At 39.3% G+C, this 26159-nt stretch overlaps 1 protein-coding gene across 1 annotated transcript; it reads right to left on the reverse strand.

The window, feature by feature from the left end:
* Nucleotides 1–1178: 1178 nt before the first annotated feature.
* LOC134799080 (uncharacterized) lies at nt 1179–25148 on the reverse strand. Its single transcript, XM_063771455.1, has 9 exons — nt 24860–25148; nt 23442–23714; nt 17297–17491; nt 13744–17136; nt 10939–13330; nt 10633–10756; nt 7177–7355; nt 5102–5218; nt 1179–4220 (listed from the first exon to the last, which is right to left on the reverse strand). Exons 1-9 carry the CDS (start codon nt 25037–25039, stop codon nt 4075–4077), a joined length of 6999 nt encoding a protein of 2332 aa, XP_063627525.1. The 5' UTR covers nt 25040–25148; the 3' UTR covers nt 1179–4074.
* Between the last annotated feature and the right edge of the window lie 1011 nt (nt 25149–26159).

Genomic DNA, 26159 nt, shown 5'->3' on the forward strand with positions numbered 1-26159 from the left:
AATTTTGAAGAACAGTTAAAATTAAGTATAAAATAAATAAATTAAAACTAATAAAAAAAAAACTTACACCTATTTTAGGTCCCCCAGATCTGTCCCCTGCGGAAGGGTGCCCATAAGGCTGGGTACATTCCCACGCTGAATAGCTATGCCTATTCTTTGGCCTAGGAATGAGCCAGCCCTAGGGTCACCTGTGGTTTCAAATTTTTTTTAGGCCCTTAAAAAGATTGTGAGCGTCATGACACGAAAAAGTTATTTAGTTAGGTTCAAATAAAAGGATTTTTATAAGAACGTCAGGAAAATAAAAACAAGTCAGTATTAATTTAAAATGCGTATATTACGAGATTCATAATTACCAGTATACAAAACTTTTTACTAAAATAACTTAGGTACTTTTATATTATGCTTAATATGATATACCTTAGAGGATATAACCAACGGAGACGCCATGTCTAAAATTTTCGGTACAAAATAGTCTGCCGTTTTTTGCGGGGGAGGGGCACATCAAATGTATAGGTACGTCATGTCAGATAAACGTCAGTCCATACATATGGTTGACATGTGGTTGACCATTGGCCGCCTATTTTCGACAGAGGGGAACGCCTGTTAATGGCGGCTCCATTGTTAATTACTCCGAGTGATATACGCTTATACACCCAAGAGAAATAATAACGGGTCACTTCGTATAGAATATAAAATATCCACATAAGTGACCAGATTGCTCTTAAATGTAATAAGTTAATTACAGTCATTCATAATCATAAGTGAAGTATTCATTTCTTGTTTAAATAATTACGTTAGTATATTAGGGTAGGTATGGCACAAGAAATCGGTTACAAGAGTAATATGGGGCATTATCTATGAAAAGGGACCTTGTTGTCGATGGCGCTTACGACGCACAGTGTCGCGCGGCATTGTATTTAAATCGGTGCATCGTTAATAATGGCGTAAGCGCCATCGACAATAAGGTCCCTTTTCATAGATAACGTCACATATAGGAGGACAATAAATATAAAATGAATTTTTGGACTAGCAAAGATTCAAAATCATAAGAGAACATACTAAGTTAATAACATAGTCATAAGGAGGAAGAATCATTAGAAAAAAACAGTACCTACTGCACAAAGACACGGGTGTAGTGCATAATTATTATCCATCGTATTTTCTCGGAAACGTTCGTATGTCATGCTACTTCAGTCAAGTCAACCTCAGTACTTTTTGTACCGGAACTGACTGAAATAGCAAGAAACGACCGTAGGTACATTTCCGTAAAAATACGAAAGAAAATAATTATGCACTAAATCTGTCAGCAGATATATGTTTCGGAAGACTAGGTTGACATTTCTAAAGTAAGAACGCTTAGCACGAGGAATTTCGTACATTGACCTCTCCCTATCTCTACCGCAGGATGCAGATAGGAACAGGCGATCACAGTGTCGTTGCTAGGCATGGGCGAAGTGGGCCGGCGCCCACGGCCTCGCGGTCGCGCCCCTAGGGGGGCCTCGCGCGAGGCCCCTTCGGGCACATCGAGAGAAAAGAGCTTCGTAGAGGCGACTTCGCCCACGGCTAGATTACTTCACGCTACGTCGCTGCAGGCGAGTCAATCTACAGTCAGCAATACCTACTATTCGCTTAGCACCCTTGCATAGAAACTTCTATGCAGGAGAGAAATTCCTTGTGCTAAGCGCTCTTTTTTTAAATCGCCAACTTCTTAATTAAACAAAATACAATGTCTATATTTTTAAGTCTTATTTACTTTTGGACCTTTTTGACTATTTTATCTATTATGCCTGTTGGTGGTTACAAACTTACATTAAGGTACACATTTGTGTTTTAAGGTCTCTGCCCACTACACCGTATCATACCATGACCGTGCTATGAACGTGTCAGGCATAAAAATATTCTTTGTATTAAAAAGTATGAGTCCATACCCGTCGCGTGCCATGCACGGACCGTCAAAAATAGTCGGCGAGGATATCTTGCCGGTGCCGAAACGCTCCGTGCATGGGACGCAACGTTGCCAGAACGGTGCGTGCAGGCGGCGAAACGGTGAGCATACGGGTTATAACCGCGTATGGTGACCGTTCTAAGCCCGTTATAAACGCGTTGCTAGGTATATTTCTTGCTCGCTCTTACCAGTCTGTTAACTATTCGCTCGCTCTTTCTGGCGAGTCTTGCTCTCGCGAATAAAACGCGGGTACTAAGGGGATGAAACGCGGATGCTACGGGGATTATAGGCGGGTGCTATGGGGATGATGTGCGGTTACTAAGGGCACTAAACCCGTTATGTACGGATATGAAACAATGTGGACACGGTGTAGTGGGCATAGTATAGTCCGTATCGCGTTACATTCCGTGCCTGATACGTTCACAGCACGGTCATGGTATGATACGGTATACTGGGCAGAGACCTTTAACGATAACAAATAAGCTAACATTTATGACACTCTGAGTATGATTGGATTTTATAAAAAAAAAGGTCAATCATTATAGTGTGTATCTTAAGGTATTTAAATAAAAGTAAACAAACAATTTGTACATTTTCGGGTAGTTATACCTAACATTTATTGGTTAACCAACCAAATACAAAAACGGCTGGATCAGTTACTGGACGACCTGACTTTAACCTACATTATTTGATCATGTAATGTTGTCATCTACCCTAGGGTAGATTTTGTTTACTTTTACTTAAATACCTAAAGATACAGAGTATAGTCAAAGTCAGTGATTCAGAGGCCGTTGCCAAAATGACAAACGTTTATCGAGAAACGCCAATTGAAAATTAATAATTATTTCCATACATTATTTAAGTTCCAATTAGCATTTTATGTAAACGATTGTCATTTGGATAGGCCCCCAATTTTTCTTTACTCCTACGATTGTAACGTAAGGCACATTTTCGATTAGCGATCAAAGTTGCTAAATAGTCTATGTATTTTTTAGATTAAATTGCTTTCTACATATTTTTTTTGTCTAATTGCAATGAATTAGGGTGCAAAATGGTCAAAATTGTAACGTTGACTGTACTAGCAATAAGTATTGCTATAACAATTGTATAAAACGATATTATAGTACTTGGGATTGGGATGTAGAAACAGAAACTATTTTATTATTATATCACGCTTATCAACATTAGTTATAATCTTATCCTAATGAGAATATCGTACTACGTCTACTTTTCTGTTAAATGAAATATATTATTGCAACATTAGGTAAATGTTCCTAGAAAACATGTTAGGTATCTACAGATGTAGTAGGTAATTGTTTTCCATCATATTTTCTCGGAAACGTTCGTATTTGTCTTGTCAACCTCTGTACTTTTTGTACCGCGACTGACTAAAATAACAAGACGTGTTCGTACGTTTCCGTGAAAATACGATGGAAAATAATTAAATGCACTTAATCTGACGAACGTCATCTTGAGATTTATAAGTATTTATACCAGAGAGCTCCTGTATATAACCAGGGGTACGATACCACTGAGTACTCACAAGTTCGAAGCATATTCAAAATTCGAAGACAATAATTAGCGCACCGCGGCCCAAACAAGTGACGTACTATTATTATCAGGGACGGTCTTTTTTCGTACCCAGATTCAGACTTGTATTACTTTGCACCCACTCGGCAAGTGACAGAATGTGGTAGTGCCACCAAAAACGTCAGATTGCTATGAAAATATGACGTTTTAGTGGCATTACTTCAATTTGTCGTTGTAAATTCTGTGCAAAATTAACTTGGCTCGTCCAAAAGCTCACTATCCAATACCGCAGAGTTATTGTATAAAATGTTAGACGACGGCGCTGCTCGCCATCTGGTTGACGCCGCACGTGCCGTCGCCGCGGTACACACGGTACCGCGGTAGTAGCCTTGCTCGCCCCATGACTTGCCCCAAGAGCTCACTATCCAGTACCGCAGAGTTATTGTATAAAATGTTAGACGACGGCGCTGCTCGCCATCTGGTTGACGCCGCACGTGCCGTCGCCGCGGTACACACGGTACCGCGGTAGTAGCCTTGCTCGCCCCACGACTTGCCCCAAGAGCTCACTATCCAGTACCGCAGAGTTATTGTATAAAATGTTAGACGACGGCGCTGCTCGCCATCTGGTTGACGCCGCACGTGCCGTCGCCGCGGTACACACGGTAGTAGCCTTGCTCGCCCCACGACTTGCCCCAAGAGTTCTTCACTATCCAGTAGGGTAAGCGTTTGTTGAAGATCGGGTATTCTGAAATAAAAGGTTATTTAGTTACCGTTAGACTAACTGTAAAATATTGTATCTGAATAATTATTTAAAGAAGAAAGAAATAAAAAACCCCTACGCATTATGGCAAAAAAACAATTTTGAAAAAGAGCTGATATTCTTCAAACTCCTGGATAGATTTTTATCAAACATAGCTAAGAACTACCGCAAGGAAATTCGCTTTCACGTAAAAAAAACCGCATCGAAATCGGTCCATCCGTTAGAGAGCTACGATGCCACAGACAGACAGACATTGGCGTCAAACATGTAACACCCCTCTTTTTGCGTCGCGCGTTAATAAAATAGGATACATTATAAAATAACTTCAACCTATATACGTCCCACTGCTGGGCACAGGCCTCCTCTCATGCGCGAGAGGGCTTGGGCTATAGTCCCTACGCTAGCCATTGGGGAATCCGCATTGGCGGATTGGGGACTTCACCTTTGAATTTCTTCGCAGATGTATGCAGGTTTCTTCACGATGTTTTCCTTCACCGAAAAGCTACTGACAAATATCAAATGATATTTCGTACATAAGTTCCTAAAAACTCATTGGTACGAGCCGGGGTTTGAACCCGCGACCTTTGGATTGAAAGTCGCACGCTCTTACCGCTAGGCCACCACCGCACAGACTACATTATTGGTTGGAAATAAAGTGTGAGTAGAATGAGGGTTTCCGCGATCGAGTTTTTCACTAGATGACAGCACCGTGGCGAGAGGTCTAGCTGTCATAATCCACCAATCATGTTTAACCATGTTTTTTTATTGGTGGATTTTGACAGCAGCTGTCAAAAAGACCTCTCGTCACGGTGCTGCCGTCTAGTGAAAATCTCGATCGCGGAAAGCCTCATTGAAACGTATGTTACCTTTGATCCCGAAGCCAACGATCAGCACTCCATGGTCCAGGTTCTTGGGGCTACAGAGCGCCTTCCACGGGTGTGACACGCCACCGACGTAGAACTGCATCGCGTTTGCATTTATACCTGAAAACATTAACAAAACCCGTGAATAAAAATGCGAAATAAAGCCGGGTGCATATTTTGCATTATTTTGGCATATTTAAGGGTGATATTCCACCTGTACAATGTCATTGCATCTCACTCTCTCATTAAAGCAAAATGTGAGACGCAATACACATTGGACAAAGAAATTGGATAGATGGAATACCACTCATATAGTATAGAATAGAATAGTTTTTTATTCGTATACACACAGACAATAGACACATAGAAAAACCGGCCAAGTGCGAGTCGGACTCGCAAACGAAGGGTTCCGTACCATTATCTATAAAAACGGTCACCCATCCAAGTACTGACCCCGCTTGCTTACCTTCGGGCAAAAAATCACGTTTGTTGTATGGGTGGCCCACTTAAATCTTTATTTTATTCTGTTTTTAGTATTTGTTGTTATAGCGGCAACAGAAATACATCATCTGTGAAAATTTCAGTTGTCTAGCTATCACAGATCACGATATACAGCCTGGTGACAGACGGACGGACGGACGGACGGACGGACGGACAGCGGAGTCTTAGTAATAGGGTCCCGTTTTTACCCTTTGGATACGGAACCCTAAAAAAGCATAGTGAAAAAGAAAGTGTCACGAAATGGCCCCATCTCAGCATGTTGCTGGCGACTTCCAGCGCTGATCTTCCGATGAGACCATCAAGTGAGAAATAATCACGGAAGGTAACAGACCAAAAAAAATAAACATAAAGGAAAGAAACATAAAATAAGCCGAAAAATTAATTACACACAGTTTACACAACTTTATAAGGCAAAGTTTATAAGGCAGCTGTGCGCCCGGCAATGACATACGGCTCTGAGTGTTGGCCACTCAAAAAAGACCAAGTCGCTAAACTGCATGCAGCGGAGATGAGGATGCTGAGATGGGCTGGCGGAGTAACGCTGTTGGATCATGTTAAGAATATCCACGTTAGAGGCAGTTTCAGAGTAAGGCCAATCGAAGAAAAACTCACCGAAAATCGACTCCGATGGTATGGCCACGTCATGAGGCGCCCACCAGACCACATGACGAGAAAGGTGCTAGAGATGAGTGAGAAGCCTAGGGGTCGCGGGAGGCCCAAGATAACATGGATAGGTCTTGTAAAAAAGAACCTTAAAGAAAAAAGAATACCACCAGAGACGACCCAGGACAGACGCTCCTGGCGACGCCATATAAGGAGAGCCGACCCCAAGTAAATGGGATAAGGCTAGGAAGAAGAAGAAGAAGAAGACACAGTTTACACAACTAATACAAAAAAGAGATACAACATGACGACATAAGTAAATACATGACACTAAGTTACAGTAGAATTACACGGATCGACCGATCGAACTTGTACCGGTCCGGTCGGATCATATCGTGGCGCGGCATTAAGCGCGCATAACTAGCGCCAGCGGTAGCTACACGAAATTAAATTCAATGACAGATTTGACAAACAATGAAGTGAGTGAATCTAATAGTAATATTTTATAATATTCCGTCGTCATATCGCTAAGGGTGGTATACCATCTGTCCAATATATTGGTCCATTGTGTATTGCGTCTCACATTTTGTTTAATGAGAGAGTGAGACGCAATGACATTTGGACATAGAAATTGGACAGGTGGAATACAACTCCAGCCAGTGTTCAAATAGATCTATTTGTATCTATTTGTTTAAGGATTCTCGTAAAATTGTAAATAATGTATATATTAGTTAATTATTTATAATTTAATGTTTTTTTATGTTTCATAGTTTAAAATCTCGTTCCCAATATTATACTTAGACAACGCTATGTACTCCATAATTGTCGTATTGTATCAGGTGAAGTACTTTGGCTCTATTGTAATGCAACATATGTAATACATACGATGTGGTTGTACTTAATAAATAAAATAAAATAAAATAAAATAAAAACACGGCCATGCTGACAACGCATATGTCCTCGTGTGTACTTACCGATAGAAATGGGTCCGTTGGCGACCAGCCACTGCGCCATCTCCGTCTCGTTCGAGGAGATGTTGACGGACCCACTGATTTGGACCCTCGACAGGGTCTTGTTGAACACGCATTTATCATCAGCCGCTTCATACGGGTAGTCGGTCTCTAACTCTAGCCCGCCTAGTTCTTCTATGGCTCTGGAAAAAAAACGATAAGTGTTGTGTAAAACTATTTTACATACATATACGAATACGATGTTCATATTAATGTATTCGTGAAATACATGCATATGGTATTATAACGAAAATAATGTAAAGCCTTCATCAGCTTAGTTTCAAATAATTAACCATTGCAATATATATTCATCACGCTATCACAGATATTCTCGTATTTCGACAATTCGTCATTTATGCTTGAACTTGTAACGATTTGTTTAAAAGATTGTTTGGTAGCCACGGACGCCGCGGTCACGTCTGAAAATATATACGGACGACAAAGTCCCAAAAATATGTATGTGTATACATATACATAGCACATATATAATATATGGGCAGTAAGGTCGTGTATACATATTTTTTGGACTTTGTATCGATATTTTTAAACGTGACTCTACACAGAGATAATATATGTAGAGCTGTATCCTAGAAATATAAATGATGGAAAGATGATAATTGATAATGTCCGACTGATGTTTCAGGCAGGTTTCGGCATGAAAATGATGTTTTGGTCGAAGGTCCATTTTCGGCTGAAACTAGAGCAAAGCTGAACTTTCGGTTTAGGCAAAAAATCTGGTTTTAGTCGGACACTTAGTATAAGGGCCGATACAGACGGACTGCAACCCGAGTGCAACTTGTATGGGAAATGCACGCCGTCGTAGCAGTAGTTGGCATGGAGCCGGCGTGCAGTCCCCATACAAATTGCAGCTATCTGTACCGGCCCTAAGCAAATAAAAAAAGCAAGCTAAGAGAGTCAAATAGCACACGCTTTAAAGTTATTATTTAAAGCGTCTTTGCAACTTCTACCGCTGATTGTGTCATACATAGCCACTATCAGAATACAAAACAAAACTAGAACGATTAGTCAATAAACCCAAAAACGTCTCGAAGGAAATGCCTAAATGCCTAATCCAAAACAACAAACAAATCTAAACTATGCCAAGCATCCTGTTTACAAACGGATTTATGAATGTCTCCAATTTTGCGATAACAGTGGCCTTGAATCCACTTAATACCATTACCTACGGCAATTTTATTGTTTCTAGTATGCAATGCATGAGGTGTGCAATAAAGAGTACCTATTGTTGTTGTTGTTATTGTTGTAATTAATATTTATGTACTTCATACCAACGTCAATAATATTCTTATAAATCAATAGAAAAATCATTTTGGTAAATTAACTAAGTATAACAAGTTTTAATTAATGAAAACGAATAACTCGTATGAAATTCAACATTCATTATTTATAACATAATAAAAACCCTAAAAACTCATAAATAAATAAAAATATCTAAGTCGTAGTCACTCGGTCAGTAGGGTGCCCAGATGACTGGCCGCATTGCCCCGCTGGATGGCAATGCTGACCCGTTGCGCAAAATATTGGCCAGCCCTCTGGTCACCAGAAGCCTCTATGAGGCGCTTTGACAGCTCCTCATAGAGGCGACCCGCGCTAGGTCCCCACGGCCCCAAGGTTTCCACACTAAACGCCGCAAATATGTAGCTACTACCTAGAGTGACATATTTGCGGCGTTTGAGGCTTTCGGCCGAGGATGCGGCCGTACCAGCGCCAACTTTGGATGCCTGGAATATGGGACGGCGCCAGGGTATCTACTTAACATATATCTGTGTCTGGTACTAGTTTTCGTGCTATAAAATTGTAATACAAGGAAATTACAGCGAGTAGAAGCTTTACATACAAAACTTCTACTTGCTCTATTTTCTTTGTATATATTTTTTTGCAACGAAAACAAGTACCAGACATAGATATATTACGTGAATGTTCATTTCAATATAATTTAAGCATGTTGTTTGAAAATGGAAGCGGCTTTTTGGCGATGGGTTCGTGTGACTCTAAAGGGGCCCACTGATTAACAGTCCGCCGGACGGTATCGGCCTGTCAGTTAAAACAAAATTTCGACAGTTCCGAACAACTGACAGGCCGATACCGTCCGGCGGACTGTTAATCAGTGGGCCCCTTAAGTCTCTTGACTAATCAAAGCGAACCGATTATCGTAACAACCCCTAAAATTAATTCATTGTAAAAGTCACTCTTTTATTAAGTAAACAACAGATCCATTTGTTAACTATACAAATAATCCTCTGGCTATTTCAAAGTAATATGTCAAACCACGAAATGATAAATAGGTACCTATTAAGTTTCAATAACGTGTTTAATCGCTACATCGCTTAATTTGATACCTAATTGTACTCGTTATTAAAGTTTTGGAACGGCGTAAACATACTGCTATATTCCGATACTTTGGGTCATTGTGATTTTACCTTCTAACCATGTTGCGTCTGTAAAGTCTGGATGTGAAACGCCTTACAATCTTTATTAATTACTTGTATTTGTAGCGTAAAAGTCATTAATTCATTCATATCAGCCCTTTATCGCCCACTGCTGAGCATAGGCCTCTCTTCTAGTACGCCACTTGTCCCGGTCCTGAGCTAATCTTATTCAGAAGTAACCCGCTATTTCCTGGACGTCGTCCACCCAACAAGCCAACGGACGCCAGGCGCTTCTTCCATCCGTAAAAGTAAACATAACCTAGTCATGCGTGTCTACAAGAAAAATAGCGTAGGTCGGACAACCTACACGATATATACATAGTTATTGGTCCAAAACTGTCAAAAATCGATGACGTAATTTATGGACAGCCCCTTACTTGTTCTATCATGTAAACAAAATCTTCTCGAACACATTATCAAACTTTTCTCTGAAATTACACAATAATCATCACTTAAAATGTTGTATACCTAATCGCAGTAACAAACGGATCACCTCAAAAATATCTGACATTACTATTGTCTATGAATCGTATTGCTGGAATGACACTTTGACGTCACGTTTGTTTATCATACACGTAAGGGGCTATTCATAAATTACGTCATTTCAAATTAGGGGGGGGGGGTCAGGACATCGGATGACGGTAGCACGACGTAGGAGGAAACGGGGTCATTCGAAGCATAATTTTTGGATGATTTTAGGGGGGGGGGGGGTCCAAAATTGTCAAAAATCGATGACGTAATTTATGGACAGCCCCTAAGGATAAATACACTTTACGTAATAATGCTTACCCTCGATACTATACTTTTCGTCTTCAGGAGACCAAGAAGACAATCGTTAATCAATATAGGTATTAACGATAATCAAAAAGTAATCCCCTGATGGTAATGACTTACCATCAAGCGATTCGTCTGTTCGTTTGCCTCCCAGTATTACAACACTAGCTGCTTACAATTCCATTTGTATATTTACCTGTAAGCATTGTCCATCAGGCCGCCATTGCAGCCCTGGTCCGTTTTGTCACAGTCCACCAGCTCCTGCTCCGATAAGGATAACAACTTGCCCGAGGTTAGCTTCCATTGACCCTCCACGTTTCCTGTACAAGGTATTTCCGATTATTACTACGGTATTCTACATGGTTCTTGCATCGATATTTGATAGATATAAATCTATTTCTACTAATTTGCCGTCGGCAAGTTTCAATTTCAATACATTTTTATATGCAGGGGTGTTAAGCGAACAGTTTATTTGAATGTACTTAATAAAAATATATCTCACCTGTAACACTGAAAGCCCAGCAGCTACCGCATTGTCCCTGGTCCTTGACCTCCGTGACGGCGCCCTGATCGCGCCAATCGAAGGACTGTGGCAAATCTATCTTCGGAATCTCCGCCTTAATCATGGGGATGTTGTTCTCACTCTTTAAGCTCGTATTCAGCCCCAGATACTTGCTGCTAAACTCCTCAGAAGTCAAGTCAGAGAACTGAGTGATTGCGTATGTCGCCGATCCTCTTTCGTGAATGTTCAACTCGTGAACCTTTCTCACGTTAGCTCTGAATATCTTGAACCTTCTTGACATCTCTTTGTAATCGTCCATGTAATCTGGCCTGTATGTTGCGAGGAAGTTGGCGAAAAGGTGTTCAGCTTGCATTCTATGATACACCTCAGCGGTCTCGCTTTCTTGATAATCGCAAATAACGCGGAAATTTGGAGGGTGGTCCGTCCAAGGCCTGATCCACACGTTGACTCGGCAGAACTTGTTATTCTCGAATCCATCAACTAACTTGCAGTCCTTCTTAAGACTTAACGCGGGACAATCTGTAACGCCAACCTCCATCTTTAACCTATAGTGAATTCCAGCTATATTTTGCTTCTTCAGAGAAAATATCCTAACAACCTGAAGCCTCTTTGCATTAGGATATTTAGCTTCTATGTGTTTTAAGGCTTCGTTTCCAATTTGATTTGCCGTATCAGCGCTGTCGAATTCCATTTGAGACTCTAACGGGGTCTCATCGTCTTCGCAAAGTACATCAATATTTCTACCGTTTTCCACCCACAGCCTTTCGAATACATGGGATATGCAATGCCTTATTGGGAGATACTCGAGAAATTCACAATTGCTTATATTCTTGATGGACTCATATTTTAAGCAAGATGAATAACCGACGTCAAAATCTATTGTGGTCTCTCGTCCTCTTGTGATTTTTGTAGAGTAGCTATTGATTTTCAATACCCTCTGCTTATATCTATGCAGCGACGATGTTTCAAGCTTTTCCAGTGACGCTTCAACTAGTTCAGCAATGATAGCATCCTCGCTATTGGATTTAGCTGGGCTAAAGCTGACATCTCTTCGTTCCCTGCGAGTTGGGTTGCATGAAGCTTTAATATCTTTGATGTCCTTACTATTGGGAGAAAGATATATCTTAGATTCGCATGACGTAGCTGGTGTAGTAGAATCTACAAAACACATGTGTCGTTGTTTAAACACATCTACATCTTTAGTGCAGTTCGTCCTTAAAACAACAAAATTCAATTTAATAGGAAATCTCGTGCTGAGTGCAGGCATTACGTATGGCTCTCCTTGATGGACTAATTTGAATTTTATTTTTGGTGATTCCTCCAGCTTTCGCAACGAGGCGGCTATCAATTTAGATACTTCGAATCCAGTCACCGAAGAAAAGTCACTATCATCGTCGCAAACGACTACCACATGCCGTAGAATCAAATCTTCGTTGACAGAGGGCCATATCCTGACGTGACACAATTTGTGCTCTAAACCTTCTATTTCGTCACACTCTGAGATATCTACACGCTCTAGTTGATTACGCACACAGAATGTCATAGCCGTTTCGATGTACATACGTATCATTCGTGCGCCCATCTGATTGGAGACATCAAGAGAATGAATCGTAATCAATTTCTGTAAGTTACTGTCACTGCGTTGATTTAGATGTTGAAGAGCACGATTGGCATAATAGTATTTCATTTCATCATCCATGTAATTATCGTCATCATCTTCAATTACGTCTCGTTTATGTCTGTCGGCGTAATTTTCTTTCGCGCTGGGTGTTTCATCATCCCAATCCAGTACGTCTAACTTAGTAGTATTTGCATTCTCACACGACACTTTTATATCTTTAAAGTATATCCATGTCCGCTCCCGTACAATCGACTTGCACAATATTACAACTTCAGGTTGCTTTATCTGGCAGTCATCAACGTTAGTTTCATCAACAGTTAGACATTTCGTGAGTGACGCATAAAATTCAATAGTGGTCAAAATACCTTCACTAATTTGCTCATAGGAGGTCCCAATACTTTTTATTTTATGTTTATAGATCGAGTTAAACTGTCGTTCATACGTTTCCAGTACTTCTTGAGCAAGCATTTTTAGTTCTTTGCCTTTTTTTTCTTGCCGTGGGTGTAATATTAGTTTCTTTTCATAATCATCGTCTTCTTCTTTCAAAATGACATCTTCGACTTTTCTATCATTGCTTTTACAGATAACATCAATCTCGTTTGATTTCAACCAAGGCCGAGCCCAGACTTGTGCATGACAAGACAGAAGAGTGTCGTTTCGAGCGATACAATTTTCTTGATTAGCCTCATACGTTGAACATGAAGTAGGAACTGCGGTGAAATCAATTTCGTAGAGTTTCCCTGCGACTACCTAATGATAACAATAAAAATCATCGGTGACTAAGTATAAATATATATTCGAAACAAACATATCACGGTATATAATTTTAATTTTGATTTCACGTGTAATTTAAAAGTTATAAATTGATTAATAACATGCATATTGAATTTGAGTAAACTAATAGATGTTATCAAACTGCACAACGGGACTTAATCGCGTATTTAAGTAAGATGTTGATGTCAACTTGAGCCAGTCTTCTCCGAGACCACGGGGACAACGCCGTCCTCGAAACGTCGGAGGTAAATCTTAAAACTTAAATACGCGATTAAGTCCCGTTGTGCAGTTTGATAATGTTTAATAATCGTGAAAGTTTAAATCAGAACTAATAGATGATATAAAATAAACTATCGTGCTTTATACGTGCATGTATATTATGGATTTACCTTGACAATCACCTTCTTTACTTCGACAACTTCATGATGTACTGGGCTGTTTATCATCTCCGCATACTTCTGTAAAGATTCAACCGCTAATAATTTGAACTGCGGCTCACTGGCACCAAGTTCATTTGGAGATCCATATTTATATTTCTCTGGGTTGTCGTGAAATATTGCACGCTTTTCTCGGCCCTTCAAGTCACATTTTACATCTATTTCCTTCTTGTTTAGCCATCGCTGTTCCCAAATCTCAGAATGGCACGTTAATTCGTCACCGTTAGTAGGGAACACAGTGAAATCAATAAATGTTTTGAGGCCAGAAACTACCTGTGTTGCAACTTTGGTTACTTTCAGTTCTTTAACATTAAGTTGGCCACCAACAAGAGTCGCACGATACTTGTCTAAAGATTCTTGAGCTAATTTAGTGTATTTTGGGTCTTCAGGATTTACTTCGTTTTGGCCGCCAGGTATACTTTTTTTAGCTCTACTTTGCTGTTTATTAAAATCACAATCCACATTGATGTCTTTCTTATTAAGCCACGGCCTTTCCCAAACTTCAGAATGGCAGCTGAATACTTCACCCTCTGTAGGAGTTACGTCAAAATCAATTTTAGTTAAAGAACCAGCAACTACTTGAGTAACTACTTTTTTAACTTTTAGATCTTTAGCGTTAACGGTATTCCCATTGATGGACTGAATGTAATGGTTCAAAGATTCCTGCGCTAATTTCTTATATTTTTGGTCTTCGTGGTCTTGATTCACTTCACCGCCGGGCATTTGTCGCTTCTTTCTTTGCTGTTTATTTAAACCACAATTCACATCAATTTCTTTCTTATCAAGCCAAGGCTGCTCCCATATCTCAGAATGGCATGTTATTTCGTCACCATTAGTAGGGAATACAGTAAAATCAATAAATGTTTTGGTACCGGACACTACCTGTGTGGTGACTTTTGTAACTTTCAATTCTTTTACATTAAGTTGACCACCAACTAGAGTTGTACGATACTTGTCTAAAGATTCTTGGGCTAATGTTCTGTATTTTGGGTCTTCAGTATTTTGTTCTTTGTGGCCGCCAGGTAAACCTCTCTTAACTCTATTTTGTTTTTGGTTTACACCACAATTTACATCAATGTCTTTCTTATTAAGCCAAAGCTGCTCCCATATCTCAGAATGGCACTTTATTTCGTCACCGTTAGTAGGGAATACTGTAAAATCAATAAATGTTTTGGTGCCAGAAACAACCTGTGTAGCAACTTTTGTTACTTTCAGTTCTTTGACATTAAGTTGGCCACCAACAAGAGTCGCACGATACTTTTCTAAAGATTCTTGTGCTAATTTTCTGTACTTAGGATCCTCAGGGTCTTGGTTCTTAATTCCACCTTTCAGACTACGCTTTCTTCTCTGATTGTTTGGGCATGTTACAGTAATTTCCTTCTTTTTAAGCCAAGGCTGTTCCCAAATCTCAGAATGACAGCTGAAGATTTCACCATCGGCAGGGATAACATCGAAATCAATTTTAGTTAGAGTACCTGCAACAACTTGAACGAGTACTCGTTTTACTTTTAGCTCTTTAACGCTGACTTGAAGGCCATTATTGTATGCTAAGTGTTGTTTTATAGATTCATCAGCTAATTGTTTGTAGAGAGGGTTATTAGGGTTTTTCTCTATTTCACCGCCAACAAAGTTAGATCGTTTTTTTCTTTTCACTGGGATCTCTTTTTTTTCAACATCTGAATGTCTGTCAGTATACTTTTGGCACTTAACATTTATTTGCCTACTATCTGCCAGCCATTGCCTATCCCATACTTGTGCTTCGCACTCGCGAATGGGTGTATTTTGCAGTAATTCACAAGTATTATCGTCTACATTCTTATCATTAAGACAATTTGTATATCCGACGGAAAAGACGATTTTAGTTAACAAACCGGCCATGAGTTTGGTCGAAACTGATTTTATGTCGACTACTTTTAGTTTTCGATTAGCGTCTGTTTCTTGTTCCAGGCTCTTTAAAGCTTGTTGTACCATGTTACGAATTTCCGGATCAACATTTCCGGTTTTCTTATCAACTTGCTCTGAATCTGAGAAATCTTGGCGTGCGCTTCGTTCAATGCACTGATATTTAATTTGCATATTATCGTGTATTTCGTGTATTTCTACTTGACATATTTTAGAGCCCATGTCTTCGATTATACTACAGTTCACTCGAGTGTAAAAATCCTGCGATTTCTTACAACTTGTATATTTAAGGGACAAGGTGATCCTTGTTAATGACCCGGACATCTTTTTTGTAGTTGCATCTAGAATTTTTACTAACTTAATTGCATTATCTTTAGGAGATTCTGATTCAATTTTCTCTAAAGCAGGTTGAACTTGTTCGACTAGTACTGGATCGGCCAACAAAATTATTTTTTCTTTGCTGAAATGGATTTCATCTGCATAACAGAATGCATTTAGTATCCTAGGAGCGTTTTCATCGGTAGCCTCTACAGCACCACTACAAACTTCTTTTACGATCTCATTATTGTTACATCTAGATCCGTGGCAGGGCACGGTTACTGACGCTTGTATGTAGAAGAAATGCTGGTTATTTCCAAATTCGTCATCCGCGAGTATTACATCTGTAAAAACTCTGTTTTTTATAGCCATATCTACTTTATTTACGTAATCGACCATTTGTCGAGCCAAATTTTGAATGAATTTATATTTATTATTATGTTTGGGTTTATTTCCGTACTGAAGTTCATCGTAACTTCTTTTTTCTCTGTGATGATCACTAGTAACTTCCGGTTTTTGGAAACCATCTAAGTCGAAATAGTGCATTAGATCATCAACCGCTTTCTTCTTGTCTTCGCTTAAAAAAGAGTTAGTTTCCCTCGTTTGGAACTGCTGTTCGACGGCCGCGTTTTCATTATAATTTCTTTGTATTTCGTCTGCGTGGATCTGCTCGGCAGTTTCTTGAGGCGGCGCTATTTTCTCTGTTGAAGTTGCTTCAATGCGGTGTCCAGATGCTTCAAATTCACTGAACGGAATAATTTGGTCTTCTACATTTTTTAAAACTTTGTCAGCATTAGAATTTTCTTGATTAGGACGCGCTTGCGCATCGAAATTATGAATAACTTTCAAGGCATCAGGATCCGCATTGGGGTCTGGGTGAATTTCATTGTTTTCATTATTTTCAAGAACGGGCAGCACCTCGCCTTCGTCACCAAATAGCCATTCAGCAGTGCAGTTGTTGGCTAGTATGGCTCGGTACTTTGAACCGTCTGGTAACTTTTTCCACGGCTTTTCAAGGATGGAAATTTTGCACGGAATACTCACTGGGCAGGGAACGGCGTCAGGCGCCGTGCAATTGTCATAATCGACAAGCAGGGTGAGTATGTAGCGGACGCCATTTACTACCTGTAAAAAAGGTATGCTGCATTTTCATCGTGTTATTATATTACAATAGTGTGTAGCATAAACATAAAATATTAAATTACAGTACAAAAAATACTTGACAGATTTTATTTTGTTCCCCTGTCTATACTAGGCTAACTTGTAAACTAAGTTGGAACCCTACCTGAACCTGTCGCTCCACATCAACGACAGATTTAAGCACATGCTTGGCCGGGTCATGGAGGTCCAAATGTCGGATGCCAAGGTTGGCTAGTTCGGGCACGCCGGCTGCGGTGGGGTCTACGTGGGACGCGCAACCGATGCATGGCACGCTGGGACTGGCTCGAGGGATCGCGACGAACTGCTCGCCTGATGTCACCTGAACAATTAGAGATAATACTATATGAGGAATTTTCCCCCGCGAACAGATCGGTTGTGGAATGAAGTCTGTGCAAAGGTTTTCTCTTATGGGGGTTCTTCCAAAAAGGAGATAGATATACAGTTCTAAAACGGTCTACTATGCGAATTTCATCTCTGATGTTGCAGGGATCCATGGACTACGGTGACAAACGGTTTTTGAAATATTTTGACAACTCACTTATTTGGAAAGAAGTGCTTCAATAATTTTGGTCTGCTAACAAAATTTTTTAGCTGTCAACAAAATAAGGGCCTAAGTTTTCAATAATCAACGTATCATGACTTGGCTACAATACAGATAGCAAAGAACTCTTAATAGTTTGATTAACCTAAAAAAATAATTTATTTCCCTTGCCAATCGACTCTCGCTCTTAATGGGACGATTTAAAGTTCATCATTCTAATACTTCGGTATAAACAAGTCTGGAGGTTAAGTAAAATAACGATTACGGATGTGTGGCGCCTTTGAGGTCATTACCACTTCAACCATTATGTAGTGATACCTAACTACACTTATAGGAGTAGAGAAAGACTCATGATATCTGATAGTTTTATTAAACCGTTAAGACCCAATTAGGATTACAATCTCAATTAACCCATTCAGGGCCAGCGACTCAGCGTATGGGTCATGCTCAAACAGTTCCGCAGGGCCAGTGACTCACATGTGAGTCTTGAATAAATTCTGATTTAAACTTAAACGAAACGTAATTTGATGTAATAACGTAAGTATCATATAAGCTAACAACCATTTCTACAAGGTATATTAGGTTAAAAAATTATAAACACGTATTTTTTAATGAAAACAGGGTCTAGAATATTCAAGGTTGGTTTACTATCAGTGCAATATAGTAAATATACTGAAATTCTAGATACATATGCGATGCAAGCAAACAGAAAAATCCATATTTAAAAAATACAAAAAATATATAGATTTCAGAAGTTATTGACATGGCTCAAGGTATGGGTCACCGTGGCCTGGCGCTACTTGTAAAAACTACTAATGTTTCCGTAGCAGGCTAAAATAAACTTTATTGGCTTGTTTTAAAGCTTATTTCATGTTGAAGCTATTTGATATTGTACCATTTTACAACCGATTACTGTTTGGATGATGGTAAGCCACATTTTGTAGGAACCAAACCGTAGTATAATAATATTTTGTTTTGTATAAGGGGTAAGGCAACTAGGATTTTCTCCCACTGTACTTTTATGTCATAATATTTGGTGATCGTTGTATTGTATCTTAGGCAATTACCTACTAACAATGATGTTAAGGTTCATTTTTTTTCGTTTCAATATAAATCAAGGCGGTTGAAACAGTCATCACTAACTAATATGTATTGTATTACAAATAGTTTGTGACAAATATTTACAAGTTCTTTAAAACGTCGTGGTTTCTACGGCAGATTAGAAAGTAAGTACTATAATACATTTTAAGTTATCTATTGTTACTAATATAATGGCGTTTACCAAAACAAAGATAAATGACCGACCAGGTGTAAGCTTATCGGACACACTTGGACAATAAACAAGGAATGCATCCGAGCGGCGGCGGCGGTATTATTTTTCATGTGGTATTTGACGTATTTGTCACAAGAGTTCAAGAAGTGATTCATCCCATCCCCCCTATTAGAGATGTATTTTGGAGTAACATGGGAAATAAATATTATTTAGTCACGATTTATTCGTGGGCGACTTTATACTCCTCCTGTGCTGTTGTGATTTCGTATTTTGTGACCATGGCTATGGATTACCGGAATTTGAACCCGCCTAACCAAACTGCAATAAGTAATTAGTTTTTTTTGATAGGCACAGAAAAACGGTGGTTAGTAAAAATGTTGCATAATGCTGTTCAACTGGCCGGCTTCATAAGCGGCGATTTATTTACCGTGCGCGCCAGGCTCGAGACCCATAAGCTGAGTCATACGTTTTAGCTAAAAACGGTTTGTATGGTGGCCCGGCGTATTGTGTACGCTCAGCGGTTCGTGGCCATGAATGGGTTAATTTCTTTGAATACGCAGAAATATATAAAACGGACTATATTATTTATTTGTTGACCTCCCTCTCTTTCTTCCACGCGTCTCGTTCTATGGCAATATTAGGCCAATATTTCCGAAAGACGTCAAGATCGTGCCGCCATCTCCGTCGAGGTCTGCCGTGACGCCGCACTATGTTTGGTGTCCACTCGGTAGTTTTCTTGGCCCACAAGTCGTTTGGCATACGGCAGATGTGTCCGGCCTAGTCCCATTTAAGCTTAGCGGCTGTTAGGGCTACGTCGGCTACTTTAGTTTTTGAGCGCAAGATGGAATTTCTGATTATGTCAGTCAATTTGACACCAAGAATAAAGTCTGTCCACGATAAAAAGTGGTCGGTGTTATAACGACAAATTAGAAAAAAAACTTAGAAAAACAATTTCATGGGCTATTTAAATTAAAGCTTTATTAGTGTTCTTTAAAATTAATAAACCTCCTGTTTAACAAATTAACACTGGTAAAATGCCCTGACTTTGCTTCGGACTCCTTCCATCAATCTCTGTACATCACTTTCGGTCACCTTTTTACATGTCGTATCCCACATTCTTTTGAACTGTTTCTCATTTATAGCAATTTTGCCACTATTTTTCAATTTTCTTTTCATTATTGCCCAATAACGCTCTACCGGCCGGAGTTCTGGGCAGTTTGGTGGATTTGCTAATTTCGGTACAAAGGAGATATTATTTTCAGTGTACCATTCTAAAACAGATTTGGCATAATGTGAGGACGCTAAATCAGGCCAGAATATGACAGGCTCGGTGTGGTTTCTTATAAACGGCAATAAACGTTTTTTTAAACACTCTTTCGTGTAAATGGATTGGTTAATCGTACCCGTAGTAACAAACGATTTGCTTTTTTGACCACATGTACAGATGGCTTGCCAGACAAGGAATTTTTTTGCAAATTTATCAAGTTTTTTTGTTGTAAATTTTTTATCGGCATTCCCTCTTTGATTTGCCACATAGAACTGCAAACCTGGTAATTGCTTAAAATCTGCTTTCACGTATGTTTCGTCGTCCATCAAAATACAACCAAACTTCGTCAAATATTTTGTATACAACTTTCGAGCCCGGGTTTTACATAATTTATCCTTTGTAGCATCGCGATTAGGAACTGTAGTTGCCTTGTACTATCGTAAACCTGCACGCTGCTTGATTTTTTGGACATACGATTTCGATACCTTACATTTTCTGGCGACGTCACGGACAGAGAGAGTTGGATTCTTCTTAAAATGCTCGATTACTTTTTTTGCCTTAGTTTTATCAGCAGGACCGCGTTTTCTACCCGAACCACCTTTTCTTGAAACAGACAATCTGGACTGATAATTAGCCAATACCTTTTGCACGGTTGACTTCGGAACTTTTAATAATTTGGCTAACTTTCCTTGTGATATACCGATATTTTGGTTGTAGGTGTACACGATCTTTTTTCGGATGTCCAGTTGGCTAGACGACATTTTATAAATGTTACGAATTTATAAACTCCAAATAGCCCTAAACGATAGTTTATTCTTCCCGCTATCTAACAATCAAAGTGACAGATGTCAGTTGTCTTTTATTTTATTTTTTATTGTTTATTAAATGCTGACCACTTTTTATCGTGGACAGACCTTACTGCGCTCCATCGCTCTCTGGCAAACCTTGAGGGAAAGCTTTTGAGCATTAGTCAAAGACCAAGTCTGAGCGCCGTAGGTAATTTATCCTAAACGATCCCGTGATTTTGTAGTAACATTAGCAGGTTCCGTCACACAGGCGCGTTTTCCGGGCGGGGCGTGAGCGGGGCGCGCCGCTTTTACATATAAAGGGGCCCACTGATTAACAGTCCGCCGGACGGTATCAGCCTGTCAGTTAGAACAACATTTTGACAGTTCCGAACAACTGACAGGCCGATACCGTGCGGCGGAATGTTAATCAATGGGCCCCTTAAAATGCTCACGCGCCGCCCGGAAAACACGCCTGTGTGACGGAACCTTAAAGGTACCTACGTTCTCAATTACAATAGGAAACTACATGCGTGCTGCACACAGTGTGCAGTTCGCGGGCGATTCAATGATGCGCATACGAAATACGTATCCACCATACCTAGACGGATCTTGAGATGTGAGTCAGTGTTCTGGCGCTAATACTCTGCAAGGCCACTGTCATAATGCTGTACATTGTGTAGTCGTAATACAATACATTTTCCACAATCAGCGTGTATAAACAACTGTTATTAGTGCTTCAGAAGAAGTATCTCGATGTAGAACAATTACGCAATAGTTATTTACGATACAAGTGCGGAAAAGAGGAAATTCGAAACGATCGAAGGGAGTGTTTCAAATCGGCACAAGTTGCGTTAGTTGCGTTATAATAGGTAATCCTATTCGCACATGTATCGTACAACGTTTTACAGTACATATGGCCGTTTACACTATTGACATACGCACGGAAAGTGCTCTTTCCCGCACTAGTATGGGAAAGTTAGGACCATATTATGTACTGTAAAAGGATTATTTTGTTGGTATACACAAAACTAGACCAACTTATGTTTACTGTTTGTATTGAGAGCCGTCAGAAAGCGCAAGCAAACTCAGCTGAGGTAAATATTTGTACCATCGCCCACCCTGTTAACTGACAGTTCATAAACCTTATTACAATAGGCATAAGGTCCACTGATGGACAGTTCAGAGTGTTGCTGTTTGTACAGTCGAGGACATAAATATGTATACATTTCTTCACCTTAACCCATTGAAATAAGGTGAAAAATGTATACATATTTATGTCCTTGATTGTACATACAATACAGAAGAATAAGAATAACGAAAGGAAATGCATATTTTAGAAAGGGATTCCAGTAAATCAACTAAAACCAACAAATCGGCTTTCTCTAGAACAAGAGTTCTTAACGCATACACTGCCAACGTTTTCGTAGCGCTACGCTCGTAGCCGATGCCAGCGTTTTCCCGATTTGTAGAGGAAAGCGACTGCGAACAAAGCGGCGGGTTCCCGGCACTCAATGTGTTGACTGATGGTCCACGTAACAATGGTGGGCATGACCTGAACTGCTTAGCGTATTTGTAAACTTAACAAACCTTTATTAACTTTATTCGCTAAAAATATTTATTTGTTACCCAAGAAAAAATTAATTTTAGTTGAATGATTACCAAAAGGTTAATGAACTCTATAACTACAACTATGTGGGTAATAATTCAGATTTTTGTGTTTCCTTCAATGTTAATTTATCGCATTATAAAGTATCAATTACGTGTGAATACATACTACTTATTTATAGTATTACGAGTTATGATAATGAGGTCAAGATCATTTTAAGGATGACAATGAGAATATTATTAGATTATATAAATGGAGGCGCATTTCACACTTCAAACTTATTATTTGACTACATACTTATTATAAGGTGCATTTGGGTTATTCCGATAGGTTTTTGGTTGCCTTGAAAGTTGTGATTACACTTCAAACTTACATATAAATATGCATGTTATGTTTTTTTCCTGAATGAAAACCAACTGATCATCAGCAATTCAGCATTCAGCACCTTCACTGTTCTATTGGATATGTTGCCAAAGTTTTGTTAATATAGTGTTTTAAAATATAAACGAATTTGGAAATGATGTGTTTTAATATGTGTATATTTTGTAAACAGGGTAATTCCTAAAAACACCAGAATGGCAAACATAGCATCTAGACAGGGCCACTTGCACCATCCCACTAACCCGGGGTTAACCCGTTAAACCTGGGGTACCATGGTTACCAGTACAATTTGATAAGGTTGATTTCAAATTGAAGCTATGTGGAAATAGCGCCTTATTGACAACCGATAATAAGTACCCTTTTGGTTGAAAATGGCACAATTTTTTGCATAGTCTATACTTTACATAGCTCACCTCAGCATTAGGTTGTTGTACTTCATTATATAGCTTCACGGGCCCATCATAACCCGCAGACTCTGTTGTACGGTCTTCACCACTAACTCCCGTCTCCACATCTTGCGCCGTGCCAGTATCTTGCGCCTCTACACAATCATGCCCTTGTTGTATGACCAGTACATTATCCTCATTCTGTACTAGTTCAGCTCTGCAACGTAATATCTTGACAGAATCCACATTATGGATGTCACTGACTTTGAGCCGCGCACAGACCTTGTAGGTGTTATCATTCTAGAACAAAAACAATTTGGTATTTAAGGGTTATTGGCTGATTAAGCACTAAGTACATGTGAAGTGATGTAGTGCCCTGAGCACAGTGTTGGCCGAACGTTAATTGCAATTGACCATTAACCAGTACACATTGAACCATAAACGGTAATGGACGATTACAGTTGACGGTTCAATTTGTACTGGTTATTGGTCAAGAATATTCAATTGCATTAACGTTTCGGCCAACACTGCCTGAGCACCTGTCAGGGCACTACATCTAGGGAGATTTACCACTTACATATACAATCAATTATATGTATAGTATTATTGTTTGAATCTGATTACTAGTGATTTCAGACATGCAAGTTTCCATAAAAATGGAATTATGAGAAGTTTCCAACATTATTCTATGTGGAAATTCTGCAAATTAGAAACTCAATGGCACATCGGTAAATCTGATACACGGGGAAGTGATCTAGACATATTTAGGGCATCTAAGAGATAAATGGTTTTACCCTTTGGTTTTGATAAAACTTCTCTTGGACAGACTATATCTGTATCTTACATAGGACCTAATAATTTTTCACTCTATAAAATATTACATGGAGTATTCCTAATTACCATCTTTTAATGTTTATTGACTTTCAATAAATACTTAAGTGTTTAAAGGCATAAATAGGGTACTGCTATACATATTGGCTACTACATAGTAATTGATCACTCTTAGTATTCTATTGGCTTGTATCTTTCTGATTTTTATGGATAAGAGTGGCCAATATAACTATAGCAGTCACCCTACTAAAAATATTGCAGAATACAAGAGGGTTATTATATACATATAATAATTAAAAAAGTATGGATGACTCTATATTCAACATTTCAAACTGTATCCTCTCCATAAGTTTCCATTTACTTGTTCCAGACAGTTAAAATACAATTAAACAATTGTGTTATCAAAACTACTGTAATAATTTTAATTTCATGATAAGCATTTAATCAAAGGCATAAATTAATCGCCCACTTAATTCATTCACGCATCAAGGATGTTTGAAAACATTCAGCTGATAAAGGCTATTTATTAATCTGACCTCTGATCTTTAATAACATAAGTGCCATTCGTGATTCTAACATGTACAAAGAAATACGCTATATATTAAGCTACGTACCGTCTTCTCCGCTTCTAAAAGTACTCCTTCTTCATAAGTATAAAGCTGATCGGGTAGATTGTTCAACAAATCTATGAAGCCATTCAAAATTTGTTCCTTCTTCTCAATGCTTATCTCACCTAAGCAAAAGTTAATTAAAATACATTTTATAATAAAAACTGCACAGTAAGTGCGACGCATGATGCAAGCTTAACAAAAGAGCATTGCGATTTACGCGAACGATGAATGTGAAATGCGTGATTCAGATGATTATAATAATATTTTGCGCCTTTGTTGACATCACTTCATTGACGTAAGTGACATAGTTCCACTGACAGTTCCATTTCCACCATTACAGTCCGTTACACGAATGTTGAATAATGCAAGATTCCAAAACCTTAAATTTATTTTAAAAACTTTGATATTTTCCGCTGCTTTTGGCGTTAAAATGCTTCAAAAAATAAACCATAATATTACAAGATGCAGCATATTTGTTTAGTCTTTGATCATTTACCACTAGTGCAAGTACACAAGCGACGACCATTAGGCCAAGCGCGCACCACGACTTTTTGTCGCGCGATAATTTAGTCGCAGAAATGTAACGTATGTGTTTATATGGCAGTGCGCGCATATGCGACAAAAAAATCGCAGCGAGTTTAAAATTGTGATTTGTCACATTTTTTCGCGACTGCTCGCGACGCGATTGTCGCAAAGTGAATTGCGGCATACGGAGTTGTATGGCCCCGCGCGCACTGCGATAATAAAATCGCACCCGGACCTCAGTCGGCATATCGCTCTCCAAGCGTCAACATGTCGGAACCTGCTGCTGAAGACGCTAGATGTTGACCATTTAATTATGGAAATAGAAGGAGATCACCTTTGTGGTATAAATACTCAAAGTCATACAGCGATCACATATTAAAGACAACGTTTCATGACAAACGACTGGTACGAAATCCATGTTGAGAATGAACAAACCGCGACTTTTTCATCGCAGTGCGCGCAGTGAATTTTCTGCGATATATTACAGCGCGATTCTAAAATCGTGTCGCTTAGGCTTAGGCCAAGCGCGCACCACGACTTTTTGTCGCGCGATAATTTAGTCGCAGAAATGTAACGTATGTGTTTATATGGCAGTGCGCGCATATGCGACAAAAAAATCGCAGCGATTTTAAAATTGTGATTTGTCACATTTTTCCGCGACTGCTCGCGACGCGATTGTCGCTAAGTGAATTGCAGCATACGGAGTTGTATGGCCCTGCGCGCACTGCGATAATAAAATCGCACCCCGGACCTCAGTCGGCACTTCGCTCTCCAAGCC

Source organism: Cydia splendana, chromosome 18 (genome assembly GCF_910591565.1).
Source record: "Cydia splendana chromosome 18, ilCydSple1.2, whole genome shotgun sequence".
NCBI classification, from domain to species: Eukaryota; Metazoa; Arthropoda; class Insecta; order Lepidoptera; family Tortricidae; genus Cydia; species Cydia splendana.